The 22,064-nt window shown below is 40.7% G+C and overlaps 1 protein-coding gene across 1 annotated transcript in view; it reads left to right on the top strand.

The window, feature by feature from the left end:
• The window catches only part of efna5b (ephrin-A5b), a 91,950-nt gene that overhangs the window by 64,494 nt on the left and 5,392 nt on the right, over positions 1 to 22,064 (top strand). Inside the window, exon 2 of the mRNA XM_040154152.1 lies at positions 9,560 to 9,852. Coding sequence (XP_040010086.1) covers positions 9,560 to 9,852 — 293 coding nt within the window. The remainder of the gene's footprint in view (positions 1 to 9,559; positions 9,853 to 22,064) is intronic.

Consider the following 22,064-nt stretch of genomic DNA (forward strand, 5'->3'; position numbering starts at 1 on the left):
TGGGCTGACATTCATCTTTAATGTGCCATACACACGTGGGCCACAGGAAGAATTAAGTAAAAAGAAGGTAGAAGAGAAAATTGTCTGCAATACCTCTTTCAAACAGGAGATATGACGTAGGTCTACAGGACACAAGCTCTCTCTGTTTCTTCTTTTTCAGACAAATCGAGAAGTAGGTTATAGGTTTTTAAAATTCAATAAAATTCCTGTTCACAAAAGCGAGATAATGTCCAGTCTTTTTTCAACCCATGTCAGGAAGAAGATGGCAAAGCCAGGTTAGATGATGTGTTGACCCATGAAGATCAAATGCTATTTTGTCAGTCTGAATGGGGTTTAAGCGTGGGTGTACATTAGTAGTTCAGCTCTCATGAAGTCATCTTGTTCTTCATTGTTTAAAACATACTTATTTTGCCCTGGTGAATGCCTAGGTCTTATTAGATACTTGCGTTGGATTTAAGTGAGCAGAGTCCTCTATTCTCCACATACGACTTTTAATTTGAACACCCCAGATTTTTTTTAATTTCAATCCAGTGACTCCTTCATCCAATTTGAAGAGACCCTTTTAGTTCCATTTAAGGTTTTCACCAAGGAACATTATGCAACGTCGCCTACCGTTTACAAATGCAAAAAACATGCACCTGGGAATGTTTTCTTGCATCTGTATTTACACATGCATGTCACACCACCTATCAAAGTGTTTAGTTATGTCACTTATACTTATATAAGCATTAATTGCTGCGGACGCATGGCAACTTTTAACAGCCATGTGGGGTGTTTGTGTTCGTCTAACTGTCTGAAACCAATTCACTGCTAGCTGGTCATTCAGAGCTGAGTGCAGGTAAAGAAGTAAATAACAGACCAAGGTTTTCAGGTCTGTCCCTATCTGTATAGGATGTGCTTCTCTCCCGTTCTCTCACATTAGGAGGACATGTTACACGGCTCAGTGCAGTTTCATTGCTGCTGTTCTGTCTCAGCTGCCAAGTACCTTGTCACTATAAAACAATGACTTATGATTAACGGCAAACACGTTTCACCACTCAATGATGTATAGCTATTAATTGACACTAACTGCCCATGTGTGACTGTGCATAAACTCGCATGCATCTAGGGGCGTGCACATACCGAGCCGGGTCCCAGTAAACATGTCAGAGTATTCAGTATTTACAAAGGGAATGAAGTAAGTTTGGGGCAGTGATGATTCAGGAGAATGGCCTCAGGGTCTGACAGGATGTTGGGGGATGTGTCATTTTTCCCTGACTCCCTTGGTGATGAGCAGAGACATAAAGAAACCCTTTTACACACTGAGAGATAAACACGGACCAACATACATACACCCAGCCATTCACTCACATATATAGCCTACACACATCAGTGTTATACAACCATAAAAATGGCAGAGTAGTGAGTAGATGAGCTCAGAGGAAGTATCTGTCTGTATTTTCTTTCCTCCGTTTTGAATTTGAGCTGCAGCATGCTGACGCAGACTACATCAAGCACTCACTGGAGCCCTACATCTCGCAGTTTCACTCAGCACCAAGAGCAGAACAAGAACTTGTCTGTCACCGCTCTTAATTCATTGTCTCCCTGGGGCAAAATGAGCGCTGACAGACATAAATGGCAGAAATGAATATCATAAGATCACAGTCAAGGGTGGCAGTGGTGTTGGGGGTGGGTGGGTGGGTGTCGCGAGGTGGGTGGGGGGGTGTAAGGGATGGAGAGATGTGAAAGAGGGAGAGGGACAGGAGGAGAAAGGGTTAGGATGGGATGAATGAAATTAGGTGTGAGAAAGAGATGAAGGAATGCATGGGTACGTCCCTGTGTCCCAAACTGATGACAGTCAGTATATTATACTGGGCCGACCACCTGCTCTGAGCCTGGAGTACACCCTCCATAAAGCTACAGCAGATGGACACAGTAAAATGCACCATGACCAGCAGCTATGCACTCTGTGTGTGTGTGTGTGTGTGTGTGTGTCTGTGTGTGTGCGTGTCTGTGTGTGTGTGTGTGTTTGTCCATTACAGAAAATATCTCGTATAAATATATGAAAATATGCCTACATTCTCACATACCCCAGCCTTCCACCGTGTCCCAGAGGCAATACCAGTAATATGTGATACTCTATAGGTCTGATCTCTCTATGTTGTCACCCCAAACCCCCCCCAGTGCTGTAAACCTATCGGCCATTTAGCCAGCAAGGAATGTGACTGTCAACTCATATATCAAAAAATGACACACTCACATGTTCTTCCCCTGACTTCACTGCTCTTTCTTTCTCCTTAGCCACCTCTCTACCTCAGTACCAGCATTTTGGTGGGTGCATCATGGTCTCGGATTTTCAAAACATCTCAGAAGGTGCTACAACCAAATCAGAGTAGGGCAAGAACATGAAACGAGATCTTAGATTGGAAAGCTTAACTCTGGTTTATTACATCCTTGGTCTTATTTTCATAGTTTTGGCTATCATTCCTATCAGTATTAACTGTACATTGTAGTCACCAAGTGAATAGCTGAGATTTAGATACATGGCAACTTTGCTACAACCCAGTCCGATGGGAAAAGGAACATGAGCAGTCTGATAATGCCGATTTTTAACAAACCTTCCAGTCAGCTTTTTTGGAAGAAAACAAGGGCGAACTGTAAAATTATTGCCCGAGTGTTCATACAGACCTACTCCTAGTTCAAATATAACCTACTGTACTTACAGTATTGTGCACATAAAGTTGAAATGAGGGATTATTAACAATAATTCAGATGGCCTAGATAATCGGGCTAACCCAGTCGCTGGTTTACAACCTGTCTGAACACCTGTTTTTCTTGACCCTTTGAGATTTTGACATTTGGCATTTAAACTTTTCTGAGCAGTAATCAAAGCCCAGTTACAGTTAAGGTTGATGCAGCATGGTTCGTACGATTGTTAGACTGGTTGCGAAATAGTCTGTTGTGTATTATGAGCTGTAATATGAATATCCCATAAGGTGGTATTGTCATTTCTTGCCAGTCCAACAGACAAAAGGAAAAAAATATTTTCCATCTCCAGGTCCCAATGAAGAGAATTGTTGAAATCGTGGGCTGGTGAGGAATGAAATTTCACAGACAAGATAATTCATGATTCAGTCATGATTGTGGAGTGTGCAGTAAATATTGGATGAAGTTATCTGTTCCTCACCCATCTCTCTGCTCTCCATTACACTACTTTCCCATCAGCAATAAGAAGGGGAATACCTCTCTGGATAGAAGGCCAAGGCCTTTTCTGACTGCTGTTAAAAACAAGAATGATCAATTGCAACAGTCTCTTCTTTCCCTCTGCCTCTCTCTGTCTTTCAATTCTTTCTTTCTTTTTAGTCTCTCTGCCTTTCATCCTCTGACCCCGAACCAATTATCTGTAATTAGACAACTGCACAAACTATATCAAGAAGTATTTGTGATTTTAATTTGTGGGGTATGTGTTGAAAGGTCCTGGAAAGACCTTTGCATGTGTACTTTAGTCAGGGTTCAGTCAGAGTTCATCTCCTCTTGTCTAAACATATTTTCTCTCGGGACCAAAATCAACAAATGATCCTTTGGTTAAGGATCATGCACGCACACACACACACACACACACACACACACACACACACACACACACACACACACACACACACATACACGCGTCTGTAGTATACTCACACAAAACAGGATACTGAGAAAAGTTGGGAACAAAACAATCACAGATTTGTCTCTTAAGGTCCCATTACCTTTCTACTTTCTAGTTTACTGTGATTTGATTTTTCAATAGATGTTGATGTATCAATCAGATGTATCAATCAGATGTATCAATTTCAACAGGTAGAGGTGAAATAATGTAAATATATCTAATTTGGGGTCATAGGCAGGACAGGGATCAAGCGGGAAACTCAGGCAGGTGGGGAAAAAAAATCAATAAACGGAAGGGTTAAGAGCGAGACAAACAAGAAAGCAAGAACACAGAAAAGGGGAAAAAAGGTGGAGACAAAGATGATCTTTTATACTCACGTAGATGGAGCTTTGACTTTATAATGCATGCAACTGTAAGCAGTGTGTAAGCACTACAGTCTTGGCCAGTTCTTGTCAAAGTCTCTGCAGGTAAAGAGCATAACGCAGGATTGTTTTAGGCATTTCTTTTTGCATACAAAAGTGCACCATCTTTACAGTATTTTGTCACTGTGAATTCATCAATTGCCCATCCTTAAAGTCAAAATGTTGTCTTAGAGTGACACCAATAACAATCTCTCTCGCAATGTGCGCTGTTCTATCCAGAGATGCCTTAAGGTTTAGCCTTTAAAAGGGCATTAAGGCCTGCTTGATGTGACTGTGATTTTATACTGTGTTGCCCTTTATGTCTAGGAGAAACGACAACATAGGGGACAGAAGAAAAGCATTGACGAGTGAGAATTTGCTAGAGCACCTTTACCCATACTAAACAAAAAACATTTCATACAGCAACTTTTTTAATCACCTGACATCCTGTGCTAGTAATCACTCTGTGCCTCTCCTCCTGGGTCATACCTTTGAGTAGTGGTATTTAGAGCAGCGTGCTGCTACGGCAGCACATTGAAAAGTTCCTCTTTCTATTGAATCTCACTTATTCAACTGGTTAGATGCCTTGGATTGCTCTCTGCCTCTGCCTGCCACTGAGCTTTTGCTCTCCTCTTTTTCTCTATCTTTCTCTTTCACTCAGGTTAGCTATCTCTCCCTGTCCTTCTTGCTTTCTGTCTGCAGCCACCGGTGCACAGCTCAGAGAAGTGGCTGATGGGAGTTCATTGGGTACAGTGTGTGTGTGCGTGCGTGCAGGGCCTGTGCGTGTACGTGTAGTTGTGTGATTTTGTCTCTCTGTGAGTGTGTGTGTGTGTGTGTGTGTGTGTGTGTGTGTGTGTGTGTGTGTGTGTGTGTGCCCGAGTGTATGCACAGCAATGTCACTGGGCTGTGTAATTGAAATGGAAATGAGCCAATCAGCGACTGCAGTGGTGTGCCACCTTACCCTGCATTCACTTCACTGTTCGAGCTCTTCCAGACTCACTCTCTCTGTTTGTGACTCTGTTTGCGTGTCCCTATGTATCTGTATGTGACCGTGTGTTCATGCTAACAATGCCTGGCCCTTCAGTTTCAGTCCTGAGGGCCTGAGGAGGCAGTGTGAAAATGTAATCAGTTGGTAATAAAGATTATCTCCACCTCTTTCACTCACTCGCTTACTCACACACACACACACACACACACACACACACACACACACACATGCACCCACACTCTGTGTCCAACTGATTTCGCTGGCTTTGTGTTGTGACCCTCAGCTCACTGGGACAGATGCGGCATGACAAAGACATGTAATTATCACCATTTGACAATTAGCCTGCCATCCAACTTTGCTCCTTAATTACCTATTTTACTGCTAGAAAGCCTCCGCTGCCACACTATGTTGCTACTCTTCTCACAAGAATGGAGAAGATTATTGCTCATGATGATACCAGAAGTATGTTGTAAAATACAGGGAAGTGACTGTGGTGGTTGGGTGGAGTGTGTGCATGTGTGCGGCCCTCGAAGCGGAGTAAGGGGGTACACCTCCATCTGGGAGGTGCCTCCTCCATCTGGGCAATTTTGGATGGGACTTGTAACAGCTTTCAGTTTTAATCTTAGGAACATAAATAGAAATAATCATGTAAGCTCTCACTGTATGGAATCTGGAGTGTGCCACTGAAACGCAGCCACGGCACCTCTGACTGGCTTGTTGTCACGTATTGCACATTGCTGCTACCTTCTTTTATACACAATAACAGGTGGGGGAAGTCACCCCGTCATGTGCCAGAGTTCAACAGTTGGTCATTTTACAAGTTTAATATTTATTTATCATATAAAGTCAGAATCAGAAAATAATTTTTTTTAATTGGCCAATTTAATTATATTTTTAATGTATGTATTGTTAAAGTATATTTTTTAAATTATATTTTTAATTTAAATATAAATGTAATAGATCAATATATAACTGGTTATCAAAATTGACGAATTTATTAATCAAAGACTGAGAAAATCTATACTTATTCTAGTGGCACACTCCAGGCACACACAGAAAACAACCAATTTTGATGGAGCTTTAATTTACATTTTCTTTTGTGCCCACTGGATTAGTTAATCCTGCAGTATCTATGCAATTACTTTCTTCTATTGACCCCAGTGTAACTGTACCGTCACTCCTGCCTATATTTCACTCTTTGGGATTCTAACGTTGCACAGCCTTGATTTACATTCCACTGCTGCAACCTCTTGGTTCTTGTGTATCCTGCACAGAGGCTGATGTATGTTTGAACAACACAACATTGTGGATAGGAACGCTTTCCTGTTTCTGCTGAAAAGTGGGAGTGTTTATAGAACAGCAGCAGTCGATTAAGGCTGCCATCGCTATAAACAAGACACCAGCCACATTTAAAACTCCCAAATTAGTCCCTTGATATCAGGGTTTTTATGAGGACAATAAACACAGCTTTCTACAAAATACAGGAAGTTTTCTGGGACACATCTTGATGATAATCCTGCACTGAATACATCTGGCGAAAATTTACCACGTTGGCTGCACGCACAGTCATGTCATGTCATGGACATGCAGTTTTAGTAGAATCTCCTTTAATGATAAATGCATGGTTGAATAACTCCTGCAAAGACTTGGATTCACTGGGAGCCTGGCAATACTTTCTGCATTATTCAGTCTTACTGCCTATTTTTTGTATTCCCTTACTCTCTTTTGGAACCAGGTCCTTTCGCTCTCCCTCCCTCCCTGTTTCTCACCCTCCCTCTCTTTCTCACTCGGTGCCATTAGCAGCTTCTGGCTGTCTCACTTCTGTTCCTTTGCCAATGTGCCAGGGAGCTCACTGAGCTGATAACACAAACCTAATGTATGTGAATCGGTGTGTATGTGTGTGGAGGTGTGTACTGGTTGTGTATTGCGTATATATATATATGTGTGTGTGTGTGTGTGTGTGTGTGTGTGTGTGTGTGTGTGTGTGTGTGTGTGTGTTTGTGTTTGTGTTTGTGTGTGTGTGTGTGTGAGTGTGTTATGTGTTACAAATGCCTGTCCTGTCCCTTTTTATGTGCTCACTCACCCAAACATCCTCAGCTTCATTTGCAGTCAGGGCCACGAGCCACTATTCTGACTGCTGAGGCAGGGAGAGAAGGGCAGCTGAAACATCACACACACATGCATACAAACATGCACATACATACACACACTCATTCTCTTTTGTGCTCTCACACACACACACACACACACACACACACACACACACACACACACACACACACACACACACACACACACACAGATGCTGTGACCATTAAGTCTGTGACATTTTAAAGCAGTGAGCGAGATGCATGCCTGTTCTTGGACCTCCACAGATATGTTTTAAGAGAGATGTTACAGATGAGCTCCTCCATGCCTTGGTTGTAAACACCCTCACATTGGTATTTACCCTACATGGGTAAACACAGAAAAAACACCATTTCATGGAAGCTCATGCTCACATAAACAGATACACATAAACAGATACACAGAGCAGAGCCAGAGGAAACACATGATCAAAGTAATGAGAAATTACTGTGGTTCGATTTGTCGCTTGACTGTTACATTAATCATGTGATTATACCAACATGAATGAAATGACAAATTGCTATTTGATCTTCAAAACAAGTGGTCTGGTTTCCATTGTGATAGTAATTCTGCGTAGTTTGTCTAGACATACTGCAGATTGAAGTAAACACAGCCAAGCAGGATAAGGGTTTTCAGTGCATATACAGCGATTTAATCTTATAAAATCCATTCTTTAGAGTCAGAACTCAAACAGTACATTTAAGTAACGAGAACAGCAAGGCTTTTTTGAATAGGGAAAGTAAATAAGTGGGTGAAAAGAGATTGACAGGAAAAAAGATGATGAGAAAGATATTTTTATACCATTGTATAGCAATGTATTTTCATCAGCATCTGAAAATGTCTGAGACATTTAGTCTTGTAGTAATCAATGAAAATCACATTTTTCTCTGCTGGTATTTTTAGACCAACTGCAAATACTGTTTTAGGAAATAGTCCTTGTTATTTATAACCCTTATCCACCATTCGAAGGAACCATGAATATTATTTCTTTAGAAAATCTTTAAGATGTAATGGACATTTTGTACATGAGAGCAACAGAAAAGACTGCGAGGCGAGAGAAAGAGGTCACCATGCTGCAAGAGTACTACTTCAGTATGTTAATCCTGAAGCTCCAGAGTCTTCAGGATAAAATTATTTTAGCCTCTTGTACGCCCTGCCCCTTGTGCGTTCTGGGGCTTGAGGAGCCCGTCTTATAGGCAGCAGTGGTGGTTTTCAATTAAAAGTTTTGTCAAAACTCTTGTCAGGTTGTGCTCTTGCAACAATAAAAACTGGGTCTCAATTATAAACTCACACCACCTGGCCTCTGGGTGAAATGATTCAGTGGCACCAGCTGTGTGTGTGCGTGTACTTGTACTTGCAACTTTGTGGTTCGCATCGTCACTCTTAGAGAGATTCAAGTGTGTGTGCCAAATTGAGGGCATCCCTAGTTTACAGTTTACAGTTCTCCAATATTTTCTCAGTTAAGTCTCCTGTGACCCCAGGGTTAGGGTCAAACCATCCTAGACACAACCAGAAACTCACAACACAGGAATTGCGCTTTAATTTTGGTAGCTGTAAAATGTCCACAGGTAAGAGACCTATTTTGCGGGCAACAGAGATAAAACTGTTTTGGTGTGTGTGTGTGTGTGTGTGTGTGTGTGTGTGTGTGTGTGTGTGTGTGTGTGTGTGTGTGTGTGTGTGTGTGTGTGTGTGTGTGTAGATGTAAGCTTGTGACAGTGTGTGGCCTTTTGATGAATCTGCCTGTATGTACTGAAGCCCTCTGACCCTGTGCGGCCTGTTCTAGATCACTGCAGCTGTAAAGATGCCTCACTGCACAGCCCTCAGAGACAGCTAGGCTGTGTATTTTTCCTATCATGACATTTACTGTCTGGACCATCCTGTATCCCTACAATCATTTCTACTTTGCACTCAGCCTGAGGTGCTCTGTCTCTGTGTTTTTTTTTTTTTTTCCAAGTCTTTTTTTTTTTTTTTTTTTTAAGAGACCAAAAAAAACTGTTTTCTTGAAAGCATATTTTCTCAGACTTGGATACTTCAGTTTGCTATCATTCGTGTATGTTTGAGTAAATATCTGTTGCAATGCTAGATTTATAGATAAACCAACCCCCCCAAATTTATTGAAGCCAGAGGATGAAAGCGCTGGTGCTTGTAAATTTGCACACAACCCTGAAAGAATACTGAGAGATCAAACCTGCATTCTTTACGTGTATGTGCTGAATTCAAACCAACTTTTATCCATAATAATTGAAAAATGTTGATGCATCAACACACAGATGTATTAAGATTATTAGATTTGTCTAATAAACTTTTGAAGTGCATGAAAAACATTCACAATCGCGAAGTCCGTACTTACACTTAATATATATATCAAAAGGTTAACCGCTTCCTGTCTCTCTTCTGTTTTCCACCTAGGTTCCATCGTGGAGACTACCACATTGACGTGTGCATAAATGACTACCTGGATGTCTACTGTCCTCACTATGAAGACACAGTGCCTGAGGAGCGGACAGAGCGCTATGTCCTCTACATGGTCAACTACGATGGCTACAGCACATGCGACCACACCTCCAAGGGCTTCAAACGCTGGGAGTGCAACAGGCCGCACTCCCCGAATGGACCGCTCAAGTTTTCAGAGAAGTTCCAGCTCTTCACTCCCTTCTCCTTGGGCTTTGAGTTCAGACCGGGCAGAGAATACTACTACATCTGTGAGTCCATGTCATCACAAATTATAATTAAAAACCAACAAAGTTTTAGTAAGGTGTTGGGCCATCATGAGCAGACGACAGCTTCAATGCTCCTTGGCACTGATTCTACAAGTCTCTGGACTCTACTGGAACACCATTATTCCAAATGATATTCCCTCATTTGGTATTTTAAAGATGGTGGAGTTAGCAGTCATACAATGCCCCGAAATCTCCCATAGTTTGTTGAAATTTGGTGACTCCAAAGATAATTGCATATGATTCACATCAGCTTCATACTTATCCAGTCAGGACGGGAAAATATTTCTGCATAGGATAAAGGTTATCACTCAGAATGGAGTTGTACTGATTTCCAGTGACCCTTCACTTTAAAGGGAAAAGTGGACCCAACCATGCCATACCTTCGTATATCTGAGCATCTGCGTCTGTTGTGGTTTTCCTTATATTTATGCACAAGAGTGCAGTAACAGTAGCAGCGTATCATTTGGCTGCAGTGATACTGAAAAGACAATTACAGCTAATCTCAAGATTATATTCATATCAATATTAGAAGTACTACGGTGTTGTGTGATATATTTCCAAAAGCTGCAAAAATACCTACATGCATTCACAGAGAAATATGAAACCAAATAGCCTAACTTGACATGAATTACAAAACCTAGGTGGCCTTTCCCTGACCTAATGCTTTTATTTTAATATAACAGAGCAAGAGAGAAACACATGCACACATACTATCCCTCAGCCATGTTTTCACAAGTTGACTACAGAGCTTTGAGAGTGGCATTACAGTGATCCAAGTAGGCGCTTTCATGTTCTGTTTTCAGCCAAGCTTTTCACACTGCTCTCAACACTTGAGGAAAACCCTTCCCTAAAATGGCAATGGAATTCACGGGGGAGTTACATTGAGACATTTTGAAACTTATAACTCACTTCAAAAAGGAGTGCCCTCCCCTCAGTATTATGTTATGCTCCTATGCAGCTCACTTTACATGTTAAGTTGTCTGCTTCTTGGCATAGGAACTGAGCCTAACTGAGTTCATCTGAAGTTGGGGCTTCTGGGAAATTAGGTTTTATCAAAGCAAGGTGATGGAGTGGAATTGAGACTGTATTCACATGGGAGACAGAGGAGTCACTGTCAGTAGGCGCAGTCACTGCCACTTGCTAAAAACACATTTGTCTTAGGGATTCACTGATATTACAAAATAGGAAGCACAGTTATGTTCTCATATGGATGGCATTAGTGCAGTATCATGCAGTGTAATGCATTACTGCTTCAGCTATTGAGGAAAAAGTGTAAAGGTTTGTGCACTGTGTGGGCTAATGCATGAGAAAAATAAATTTGTTTTTAGTGAGGGGGTGCCAGTTTTGATGTTTAACACTCTTGTCCTAAACGCTGCTGACTACACTGTACTTGTATCTGTTTTTCTGTAAAATTTGGCCTGTGGTGTGAATGCAGCTCTAGGTGGCTTTCAAACCCCTGTGTCTTTGTGTTTTCTCCTTCTCTCAGAGACAGCCTTTAAAGAGTCAGGAGCTTAGCTGAGCCGAGCTCAACACGCTGAGATATGTTTTCCAGATTGGCACCTTTTTATGAAGCAGTTAAGCTGACAGCCAGCCAAGACTTCTGTCCTTTATTCAATTCACGTGTTTCGCTCCCTCTGTCTCTTCTATTACACTTTAGAGTTAGGGACCGGAGTAAAAATGTTTGCTATTGTTTCCATGGTGAATAGGTGTTTAGTCTCTCAAGCTTGTCCACAAAACAAATAGCCTGAAATCCCAGGCCTTTCAACAGCCAGGTGTTTTGCCCATTTGTCCGTTAAAAAGTAACAAGATTTTCCTTTGCTTTTATAGCCAATTTGCATTGACAGTAATACTAAATGAGACAAGGGAAAAATGGAAGTCTCTGAAGTTGGGAGCATAGATGGGGGTTAGCGAAGGGTTATACAATTCATCCACTCCCTTAATTCTCTATTTCGAACATATATATTTTTTCCATTTCTGTTGAGAGATGCTTGTCCTAAGGGCTGGATTAAATTACACTGCAACCGACAGGGCTTCCACGGAACACATCCATTTTGCTGTAGCACGCCATATTGGTTTAGTGGCCCGCGGCTTCATTGGCTATTGAATGATTCTAGCGTATAGCCTCTCTGGCTACTGTGGTGGATATTAAAGTCATCTACCATGAAGTCATCTGATATGTGATTTCCCAGTGCCATTGTGTCCAACCTGAATGTCCATAAGAAGCAGAGGAGATGGCTGCTGACAGTTTCTTTAGTGGACAGGATGTAAAGCTGAAGAAGGGAGATTAAGAGAGGGGGAGCGTAGTTAAATTACTACACCCACCAATTCATCTGCAGCATCAGTTTCTATCACTACCATCACCATCACCATCATCGTCATCATCATCGTCACCACCACCACCGCCACCACCAGGAAGTTTTCCTCGTGCCCTGGCACTAGAAACATACAAGACCAGGTTGCATCGGTTTACATCATTTTTATTCTCCTTTAATCTGAAGAATTCAGTGATAAAGGCAACATTCTAACTGAGGAATAAGTGAACAGGCCGCAAAATTAAATCACAACCGGGAATTTTTCAAAAGAGTATCACCTAATTACTGTAATTTTCTCAGGGATTACATTTTGGCTTAACATACAATTATTATAAATATTCAGGAGTTGAGATGGTGAAAAATAAATTAAAAAAACATTGGCTCAGACTTGATTATCTCTAATCTTTTATCTCTAATCTTTTTAAAAGAGCAAAACTGAATGCCACAGCCATGGAAAATCTTCCCTAATCTTTGTTTGCACACCAGAAGCAGGTCTTTTTGGCATCAACTGCAACAACTTATCATCATTTAAATTGGAGTAAACTTTTCAGGCTGATTTTTTTTTTTTTTTTAAGTTCAATTTCCCTAGTGTACCATATGCTTACATGCACAGTTCATTTACTTAACAACACAAAATTAACTCCAATTGTGGGTTAGGTTTTGCCTGTAGTTTGTTTTCTGGGTATTCCTCCTCTCCCACAACAACTCCATTAAATTAGAGGATGAAAATATTCCTTCTGTGATCCTTCAGGCATTTATTTTATCAGTTTATTAAGTTCTTTTGACTAATGCTTTAACAAAACATTTCGTGACATTGCTCACACAATACAATAGAAACAGGCTTGGTCTGTCAGCTACATGGCAGAACATTTAATGAGTGCACATTAAAATATTTACAAACTTAAATGCAAATAACATTATATTTGTATGATACCCTAAAGCAGTGGGGTGGTCTCGTAAGAGGGGAAAAACAGCCCCTTTGTGAAAAGATGCATGTTGTCAAGCATCTGTCCCGCTGAAATGGTTTCAAGCAAGATGCTGAATATTTCAGAATTTTAAATGTGCCTTTCGGTACAGTATAGCATCCAGATAAAGTCCAGTGTGGGACAAATAACCTTTCAGTGTTGGAGATATTGGGTAACCACAGTCAGAGCTTACAAAAAAGTCAGAGCTCACAAAATACAGCTGAGCCCAAGATAGAAAAACATTGTCTGTGTTCAGGAACAATAAGTCTGACAGGACTGTATGCATGTTATTTCTGCAGCAAAGACTGTGTGGAGCAGCTAAATTGTTGCAGGTTCAATAGCCTTTAGTGTAGTTCTTGTAATCATAAAGGACTCCAAAGCCTTTTGCTGGAACACTTTCAGTTGTATAGTACCAGTAGTTTGTCAGTGTCTGATAACATCATACTTGCTTAATGAAGCGAAGGCATTGCTTAGCTCTTTTTAATGTATGCATCCAGGTCTATTTCTGAGATGTGGATGTCTATGCACAATGAAACAGTCTTGCTGATATTTAACTTAAGACTGACAGCGGTTTTCCAGCTATCTTGTGATGATATCCAGTCTCATTATTGTTACTAATGAGAATAAAGACTCTTGTCAAATTGGAAGTTATCAATGCGTACGCACTGTGCAGCCGTGAGTAAACATGGATTAAACTCTAGCGCTAGGCTCAGGCATCTTTTTAGGAACACTGAAGATGATTTGGTTCTACGTGTACCACTACATGGATACACATAGGCCAGTCTAGGGTAGATGTCAGTTTTCAGTCTATGATGATCACTGGTGGTTGTGATGTGACTTGAATGAACAATACACTAAAGTTACTACAGCGATAATTAAAGAGATGATCTCCTTTGCCTTAACTGAAATGAGAATATTTTACCGATATTGTCATATACAACTTAGGAATGTGGGGGAGCCAAAAGTTCTGAATGGCCTTACCTGCTGTGGTGCACAACCTGAATTTACCCAGTTTTGCCATCAGGATCATTAAATGTTCATCTTATCATCTCTGACTGTGCACAGAGTAGAAATTAAAAGTACCCCAGGCCAAATGTGTAAATAATGAATCACGCACAATGAATGTGTGACTGATTGATTTCATTTTTTAAATATTTAGTAACTTATTAATTTTTATTAAGATGAGGTCCACAATAAGTCATATTTTAAAAATAATTTGCTTATCAGTGTCGACTTTAGACCATAAACAGTGACTACAGCTAGCTTCAGAATAGCAAAGACATTTCTAATGTATAAGGTACAGTATGATTACATCTTAAGCTCAGCACAAAGTCAGAGGTCAGACTTTGCCCTTCTAGCCCATTTGCCTACATTCTGCGAATGCGTAGTGTAGCGTAGCTAACAGAGAAAATCTTATGCATCATTACCCACTGAAGCTGGCTATACTGTAATTCACACCTGCACTAGACAGAAATGTCAGTGTGTCCTGAGGCAGATGTCCCTCTCCATGAGGACATGGAGGTTAGCAATAGTTATTTCACTGATTATTTATTTTTTTATTTTTTTTTAAATTTCACGCATTTCACTCATTTAGAGTAATCAATGTTTAACTACAGGCAGAACAACAGAGACCGTTTACTGTATATAAACATACAATATCAGAATATTAATCTAATCTCTAATAACTTTCTATAGCCAAATGACCTGAGGGAATGGGGGATGGAAAATTGGCCGTCAGTGACGTGACTGATTAGCTTTCTTGTTTGTAGATGTAAATTAAGATGTCGACTCATATTCCTGCAGAGAAAATGCCCATTAATGGCTTTTTCGCCCTAGGAGTTGGATGCGGGTCGAAGGTTGATTTGTTGCATCTCTGATAAAATTAGATAGAGGAGACAGGATTTAGCTGTCATCTGCTTCAACAAAAGAAACAGCTTAATCAATGCTAGCAGGACGAAGAGAATTTACTCAAATGGAGGTCGTAATTCTTCATTTTTGTTAGTGTCTGCCTGTTCTTTCTGTCCAAGGCAGGTAATTGAAGACAAGAAGAAAACTACAGTCACTCAGGAGCCCAGTCCTTTGTAGACAACACCCTGCTGTGTTTTCTCTACAGGTCAAGACAAGACAGATTGACAAGGGGGACAGAGAGAGAAAGAATTAACAGAGGAATACATTAAAGATGTAAAATTTACGAGACTCAGGGAGATGTAGAGTGCAATCTAATGCTGGAAAGATATGCAAGCTGTTCAGAGCAATGTAGTTTTAGCAGTGAGTGAGTTACAGCTCGGAAGTGTATGTCTCTATGAAAGAAAGAAAGGATAAGCAAGGACAGTGGGAGCACTTCTTGGGTCAGAGTTCACAGTGCATTCATGGTGTGAGTGAAACCCATCTTGCAGAATGCTGATGCAAGCACGTTTTTCTAATATGGACACAATCCACAATCTTGTATTTGAGTGATTTTAATCTGAAAAGGGCGGAAATCCAATATCAGTGGTAGCTCACCGCAAGAGATGAGTGAGCAGAGCTATGGTGTTTTTAGGCGTGTAAGATGTGTGGTAAATGGGAAACCACTTGGTTTGATCATGCAATGGCAGATTGGCGGCAGAAAAGATGTCGTTTTCTTGCCGTCTGACTTGGTCACCTACACGGACTGGAACTGCTTCTCACAGGAAACACAATCAATAACAGCTTTCTGTCTCACTTGTGGCTGGAGTTATTTTATAAATATTTCTTGACACTGCAAGAGAGAAGGACATTACAGTAATGCAGAGTCCTAAGGAGAGTCTGTGCCTGATTTCAAATGACACTTGCTAAATGGCCAACACAACCCAAAGGGGGAGGGTGGGCAATGATTTTGCCCATGTTAGATTACAAAAAGAAAAACATTCTGTGAGGCTCCGTTCTGCAGATGCCTGTAGGCGAGTGTGCAAAATGACACAAGACTAAGATTGATCATAAATACCAAGCTAACAAGCAAGAAAACCTTCTGATATTCATAAGGCTTTTTCACAAGATGGCATAAGGTCCTCTTCAACTTTACTGGCCTGCTACATGCACACATAGCTCAAACAAATTCTCCAAGACATGGAGTTCAGTTGTATTGTGATGGATCATAAATCCTGTGATGCACCATGCACCTTCCAGCTGCTCTCGAGAGGAGAAAAGAGTAGAGATAGGATAGAAGGCAGTAGCAGCAGCAGGAAAATGGCATTAATGGACAAATGAAAATAGAGGCAAGGGATGGTGTATGCAGTCTGTATTTTGTTAGCGCTATGGGAGGGTTGCTAATAATGATAAAGAGCCAGTGATGTTCCATTTGTGGTACAAGCAGAAAGCCTGCATAGGGACACCATCATAACTCAGCCCTGTCATCCATTCACATGAAAAATCAACCTTTTCATCAGCATTCAGAAATGATCTGACAACATGGAGTACTGTGACAGAGAGCTACACACACATACATGGATACACATGCACTCATGTACAATATGCATATACATACATGAACAACCATTCAGAAAAGCCAGAGATGAACACTGTCTGGAATGCATTATTATAATCTTGGATAGACATTCCACCACCTCCATTTCCCCTGGTTACTACATCATTTCTTGTCTCTCCTTTTGATCTAATCTCTCTCTTTGGATTTTAGGACAGTAATCCCTAACTAACCCTCCCTGTTTCACTTTAACAACAGATACCTGTCAGCTATTTGTTTTTTGCCCTCCAGATTGCATGTGCGAGATACAAGCATGCTGCACATATACAGACTGGTGGCAAAAAAAACCCCCTGAATTTATGAATAGAAAAACTTGAAAATGCAGATACTTCCATACAGGGCCTGGCGGAGGGGGTAACGAAGTGGTTTGTTGAGTATGCAAATAATGTGAATCATATGCAATTACTACACAAAATATCAACGCAATTTAACACCTATAAGATATTTTGGATCATGCTCGACAGCCCTCTTCACACCCATCATCAAAACTCAAATGAGGGAATATCATTTGAAAGAATGTTTTGCCCATTCATCGAGTAACGTTCACAAAGCTTCTAGAATCAATGCAAATGTACATTAAAGCTCTTCTGTTGGCTCATGGTTGCCTAACACCTTACTGAGACACTTCATTTTGAAGTTTCTTCAATTTGTCACCCATCTGTATATGCACAAAAACACACAGAAAATGGAAAAAAAAAAATCAATCAGTTTAGTCTACTGGCTTGTGAGAAGATACATTAACACAATAATAAAATCTGTTAAAGGTCTGGCATGACAAGCTCATTGGAGTTTAAAGAGTCCCCTTTTTAAAAATAAAATGAAAACAGTCAAACAATGAGCTAGCCCATTGGCCAGGCCTGGCTAATAATAGACCATGAGACCAAGTCATAGCGCACTTGTTGACACCTCAGAGAAAGCAAGGCAATAGGGAAAAAGGTATCTAATCAAGTTATTTCAGTTTGACCACCAATAAAGTAGTCATCACTTTGTCTACCAAAAAACAGAGAGGCTGTGAAAAGCCAAGAGATCACAGGAAAAGTAGGGCAGACGAGGGTCTTGATTCAAAGGGCAAGAGGTTCCTCTCAGCCTATTATGATTCCTTCATCTAACAGCCGTCTTCAGGAGCTGATTATGATTCATTATCACAAAGACAAGGACATTTTATCCTTGGCCATTAAACCATTAATACATATATTATTAACCCAGTGCATTAGTCATTATGTTTAATTGGTTATTCTTCATTTATTTGTTCTCTTTCATACTTCCTCTATTTCAATACACACATTTGTGTACACACACATCAACACACAGTTTTCTCTTTTATTCAGTGGGTGGATACTTAGGCCATAACAATAATGTTATGATTCTATGTGATACACTAAGTGCAGTAATGAAACATTATTATGTACAGCAATTTATCATTCTGGGGCTGCTTTAAAAAGCTGAACTCCCCCTTAGATCAATAAATCACCAACTTTATCGTAATTTGAGTATGAAGACATGAATGAGTTGATGAAATTCAAGGGTTTTCAGTCTTTCAATCACTCGCTTTTCATTTTCAAGAATGCAAAGTAATTTCATTATGTTGTCTTCTAAAAAATGATGATGCTTGAAGTACATTAACACAATAGCGAAGGGAAATAATTGTATCCCCACATTACTGCATTGATATACAATAGTGTGAGGAAACTAGTGCAATGCATAATTAGGCATTATCATTTTTAACCTCCTGCGCCCTCTAAAATTATTCTTTGTCGCAATCTTTTCCTCATTGCTTGCAACCTTGTTACCTCGGTGCAAGTGGCATGAGGGATGGCTTTGGTTCACTTTAGTTGGAAGCTGAAAGATGCAAGGAAAGAGCAAAAGGCCAGCTATCACTGTGGGGAGAGTTTATGTTCTCTCTACTGCCTGAATCCAAGTCCTCGTCTTTCACTGCTCCTCCCGGCTCCCTCATTCCCTCCTATTGTGTTCGCTGTAGTAACATCTGGTTAATGGGCCTCTTCAGTGGATAGCCTCTTCCATCTTCTTATACACATATATATTGTGTTGGCAGGCAAAAACACATGCACATACACATTCTCTGTCTGTAGTTCCAAATCATTTTATTATATTTTTTCCCTCTTTTTGAGGTTTCTTAGTAGAAAAGTGTGCTGCTTTTTCAGTGGTTGAATGTGGGAAGGACATTTTGTAAAGGACATTCAGTAATTGTGTCAGAGCATATGTACATTTTTGTGGATATGAATTCATATTGTATGTCATGGACAGTGGAGCAGCTATGACCACTCCAATATTATCTATTGGAGTGCTCATGTAAATATTCTCTCTCTCTTTCTCTGTCTAAAACTGAATTGAATTCAAGATTTTCTTCCATGTTTTAGGTTCAAAACTGACCTCCTTTGACTTAGTCCACACCCTGAAACAAACGTTAATGAATTGCAGCAGTGATTTCCGTGCAAAGAATAGAATAAATGTCTTCTGGCTGCAAACCGTCTATTTAGCTAGATGGAAACATGGGTAGAAGATGGCATGTGTGTATTTGTCTATGTATGTTCTCTGTCTCAGACACCGGTTTATGTAAACTCGGACTCCTGGACTTCTGTATCTAAACTCTGATTAGGTTTGTACGTGTAAGCCACATGGGTATTCTCAGTGAATCAAAACAAGGCCATTGGTCTGCTTTTCAGTGTGCTGGCAGAATTAGCTAGCTAGGAGTGCTCAGTGCTGGAAACAACATCACATGGCATTCTGTTTAACTGCAAATAAGTAGGGATAGAAGGATTAGAGCACTGTTGTTGAAGCCACCTGGAGACGTGATGCAGACTAGAGGCATGCTAACCTGATGCTATTAATGTTTCGCTTTCACATGATGGCATACAAGTCTATGCAGGGCTTGGCCTTTGAAACTGAAATTGAAGGAATGCTTCAGTGAAATACTGTTTCATATAAAAGGTTGACAGTTTGTTGTTACAGGATGTTTAGATTTGTGGACATTCCGAAGAAGTATTCTCAGTGGATTACTTAGTTATGTTGTAGTGGAGAACTATAAACAGGAGAATCTTAAACACAGTGTCAAAACTGGGAACCAGAAACTTTCATTCTACAAACGATTATCAAGCCATCTGTGCCATATTGCTTGCTAGTCTGCAATACTGCATTAAGCCTTGTTGCTTTGTTGATACTGCCAAATGTCCATATCTTGGCAAAGGTTCACCAAGTATGAGAAGACCCCAGATGACACTGGATTTGATGTAACAAAAAAATAAAAAATAATAATGAACGAAGCCTCTTGTAGCAGTTGGCTTGATTCACCCTGCAGTATTCTTTTACATCTGAGCCATTACACCTCCAAAATGATTGATAAAAAAATCAATATCCTAAAATGATATTATGTAGTGTATTTAGCCAACGTAAACTTTGATTTTTGGATCAAATCATGCCAGAAATGTGGTTTTATGTTGTCATGCCTGGAATGTGCTTTTGAATCTTCCATTGAAAGGGCAAAGGAAATGTGTTTTCCAGATAACATTACAGTTGCAATAAAGCTTGGCTTGGGCTGTGATTGAAACAATACTGCGCCTAAGCCGCACTGAGCCCACCTGTTTGTTCTTCCGTAATTGGATTCTGCTTCATTCCATTTGCCTTAATGCTGATGCATAATGCAGTGTACTGAGGGGGCAGGCCATTACCAGCCAGGGAACAAGGCTTGAAGGAGTAACCTGACCTCGCCCCCACCATCCTCCCCTCCCCCGTCCTGGGACTTCTTTTCAGGGTCCCTGTCCTTCAAAGCAGCCACTTGCTCAGGCTGGATGGATTGATGGTTGAGGCTGTGGGCCTGAGGGGAACCAGAATAGCAGGTGTTGATGTTAAGGCCTACAAGAACAATAAGCCGGCCCTCTGCAGCATGTTAATCCAAAATAAACAGGCGCTGGCGTGGATGGTTTGGGCCCAGGCAGATGGATCCTCATCAAACACGGAATGAAGAGCTGCTACCAAGACAGGAATGTAGAGCCAAAGCTTAATCTTTCCTTTGTAGTCAAGAATGTTCAGCAACACACCTCAGTCATCCACAGCGTTTCAACACAGTGGCCACATCCAGGCTCAGTTAAACTCCTTTAGTTCACTTTTCTCACATTAACAGAGCAACATAAAAGTTTGCTGGTCAATGTAATATACTGTATTTATACTGTAAACTGTTGCAGCTTCATACTTGATGCAAACAGCTCAAGGAAACATAAATACTGTACTCCATATATATATATATATATATATAATCGGTTAAAACTAATTTGATCAATGTGCAATCAGGATATCTGTTCACCCTTGTGCCTTATGTCCATGATTTTGTTTGTGTAGGAGGTTGATAGAGTGTTATGGCCAAATTCCCAAACATCACAACAGCTTCACACACTGTCATCATGATAGAGACTCCCACATGCTCTTTGCCATTTTCATCAGGGCCATACTTCTCTCATGATCAGCTGCCTTTGTTAAGTGGCCGGTGTCGATGGCTGTGACTCAGCTCTGCCCACAACAATGATGAAGATAAGACATCTGGAGATTGTGTGTGTATGTGTGCACATTGAACATGGGAGCATAACTTAGTGGTGGAAAAGAGAAGTGGAGCAATAAGAAGAGTGACATAAATTGTGTGGGTACTGGTGTGTATATGTGACTGAGTGGGCGAGCAACGTTGGCCAAGGTTCATTAGTGTGTCATCGGCTGCCTCCACACCGAAATAATAAGGCCTTATTTCTCTGTTCCTTCCACTTTCTTTCCCTCCTGCATCTGCTGAATATGAACTGAGCTGTGAAAAAGAGCATCTGATCTCAAGTCACCTCTCTTGCACACTGACACATGACTAAGAAACAGGTAACAGCTGATGAAGCGACAACATTAAACTGGTAAAAGGGAGGTCGAGAGTTGATATGGATAGAGAGCGAGAGCTTGATGAGCTGTTGAGAAGGTTTAGCAAAATGAAAATGATCGAAAGAGTATGCGGCATGCATTTGATAAGAAACTGGCATCTGGATCTCATGCAAGAAAATATGAAAATCTTTATCTTGTGTGCATGTGTGTTGCACAAATTTGCTATTCTGTAAATATGATGAAGGCAAGTCAGTTGAGCTTTGATGAGTGGATATGGCTATGCTGACAGACGAGAAGATAGGGTGACACAGCTGGGAGAGAGGGAAAGGAAGGGAGGGGTTAGGTAAAGGTTCACTAGAGAGGAGTTGACAGATCCCAAATGATAGTCTTTGGAAATGCTTGGCTTCATTGCATCAGCTGTGGAATGATCCACAGAAGACATAATACCCGAAAGACAGCTTAGCGGACTTTATGGTCTCTCTGGAGCTGGAGAGGAAAGTAGAAATTAAAACTAGTATCAGTAAATAGCTTTAATATGTCACCAGAGTGGGA

Source organism: Xiphias gladius, chromosome 19 (genome assembly GCF_016859285.1).
Source record: "Xiphias gladius isolate SHS-SW01 ecotype Sanya breed wild chromosome 19, ASM1685928v1, whole genome shotgun sequence".
Taxonomy (NCBI): domain Eukaryota; kingdom Metazoa; phylum Chordata; class Actinopteri; order Istiophoriformes; family Xiphiidae; genus Xiphias; species Xiphias gladius.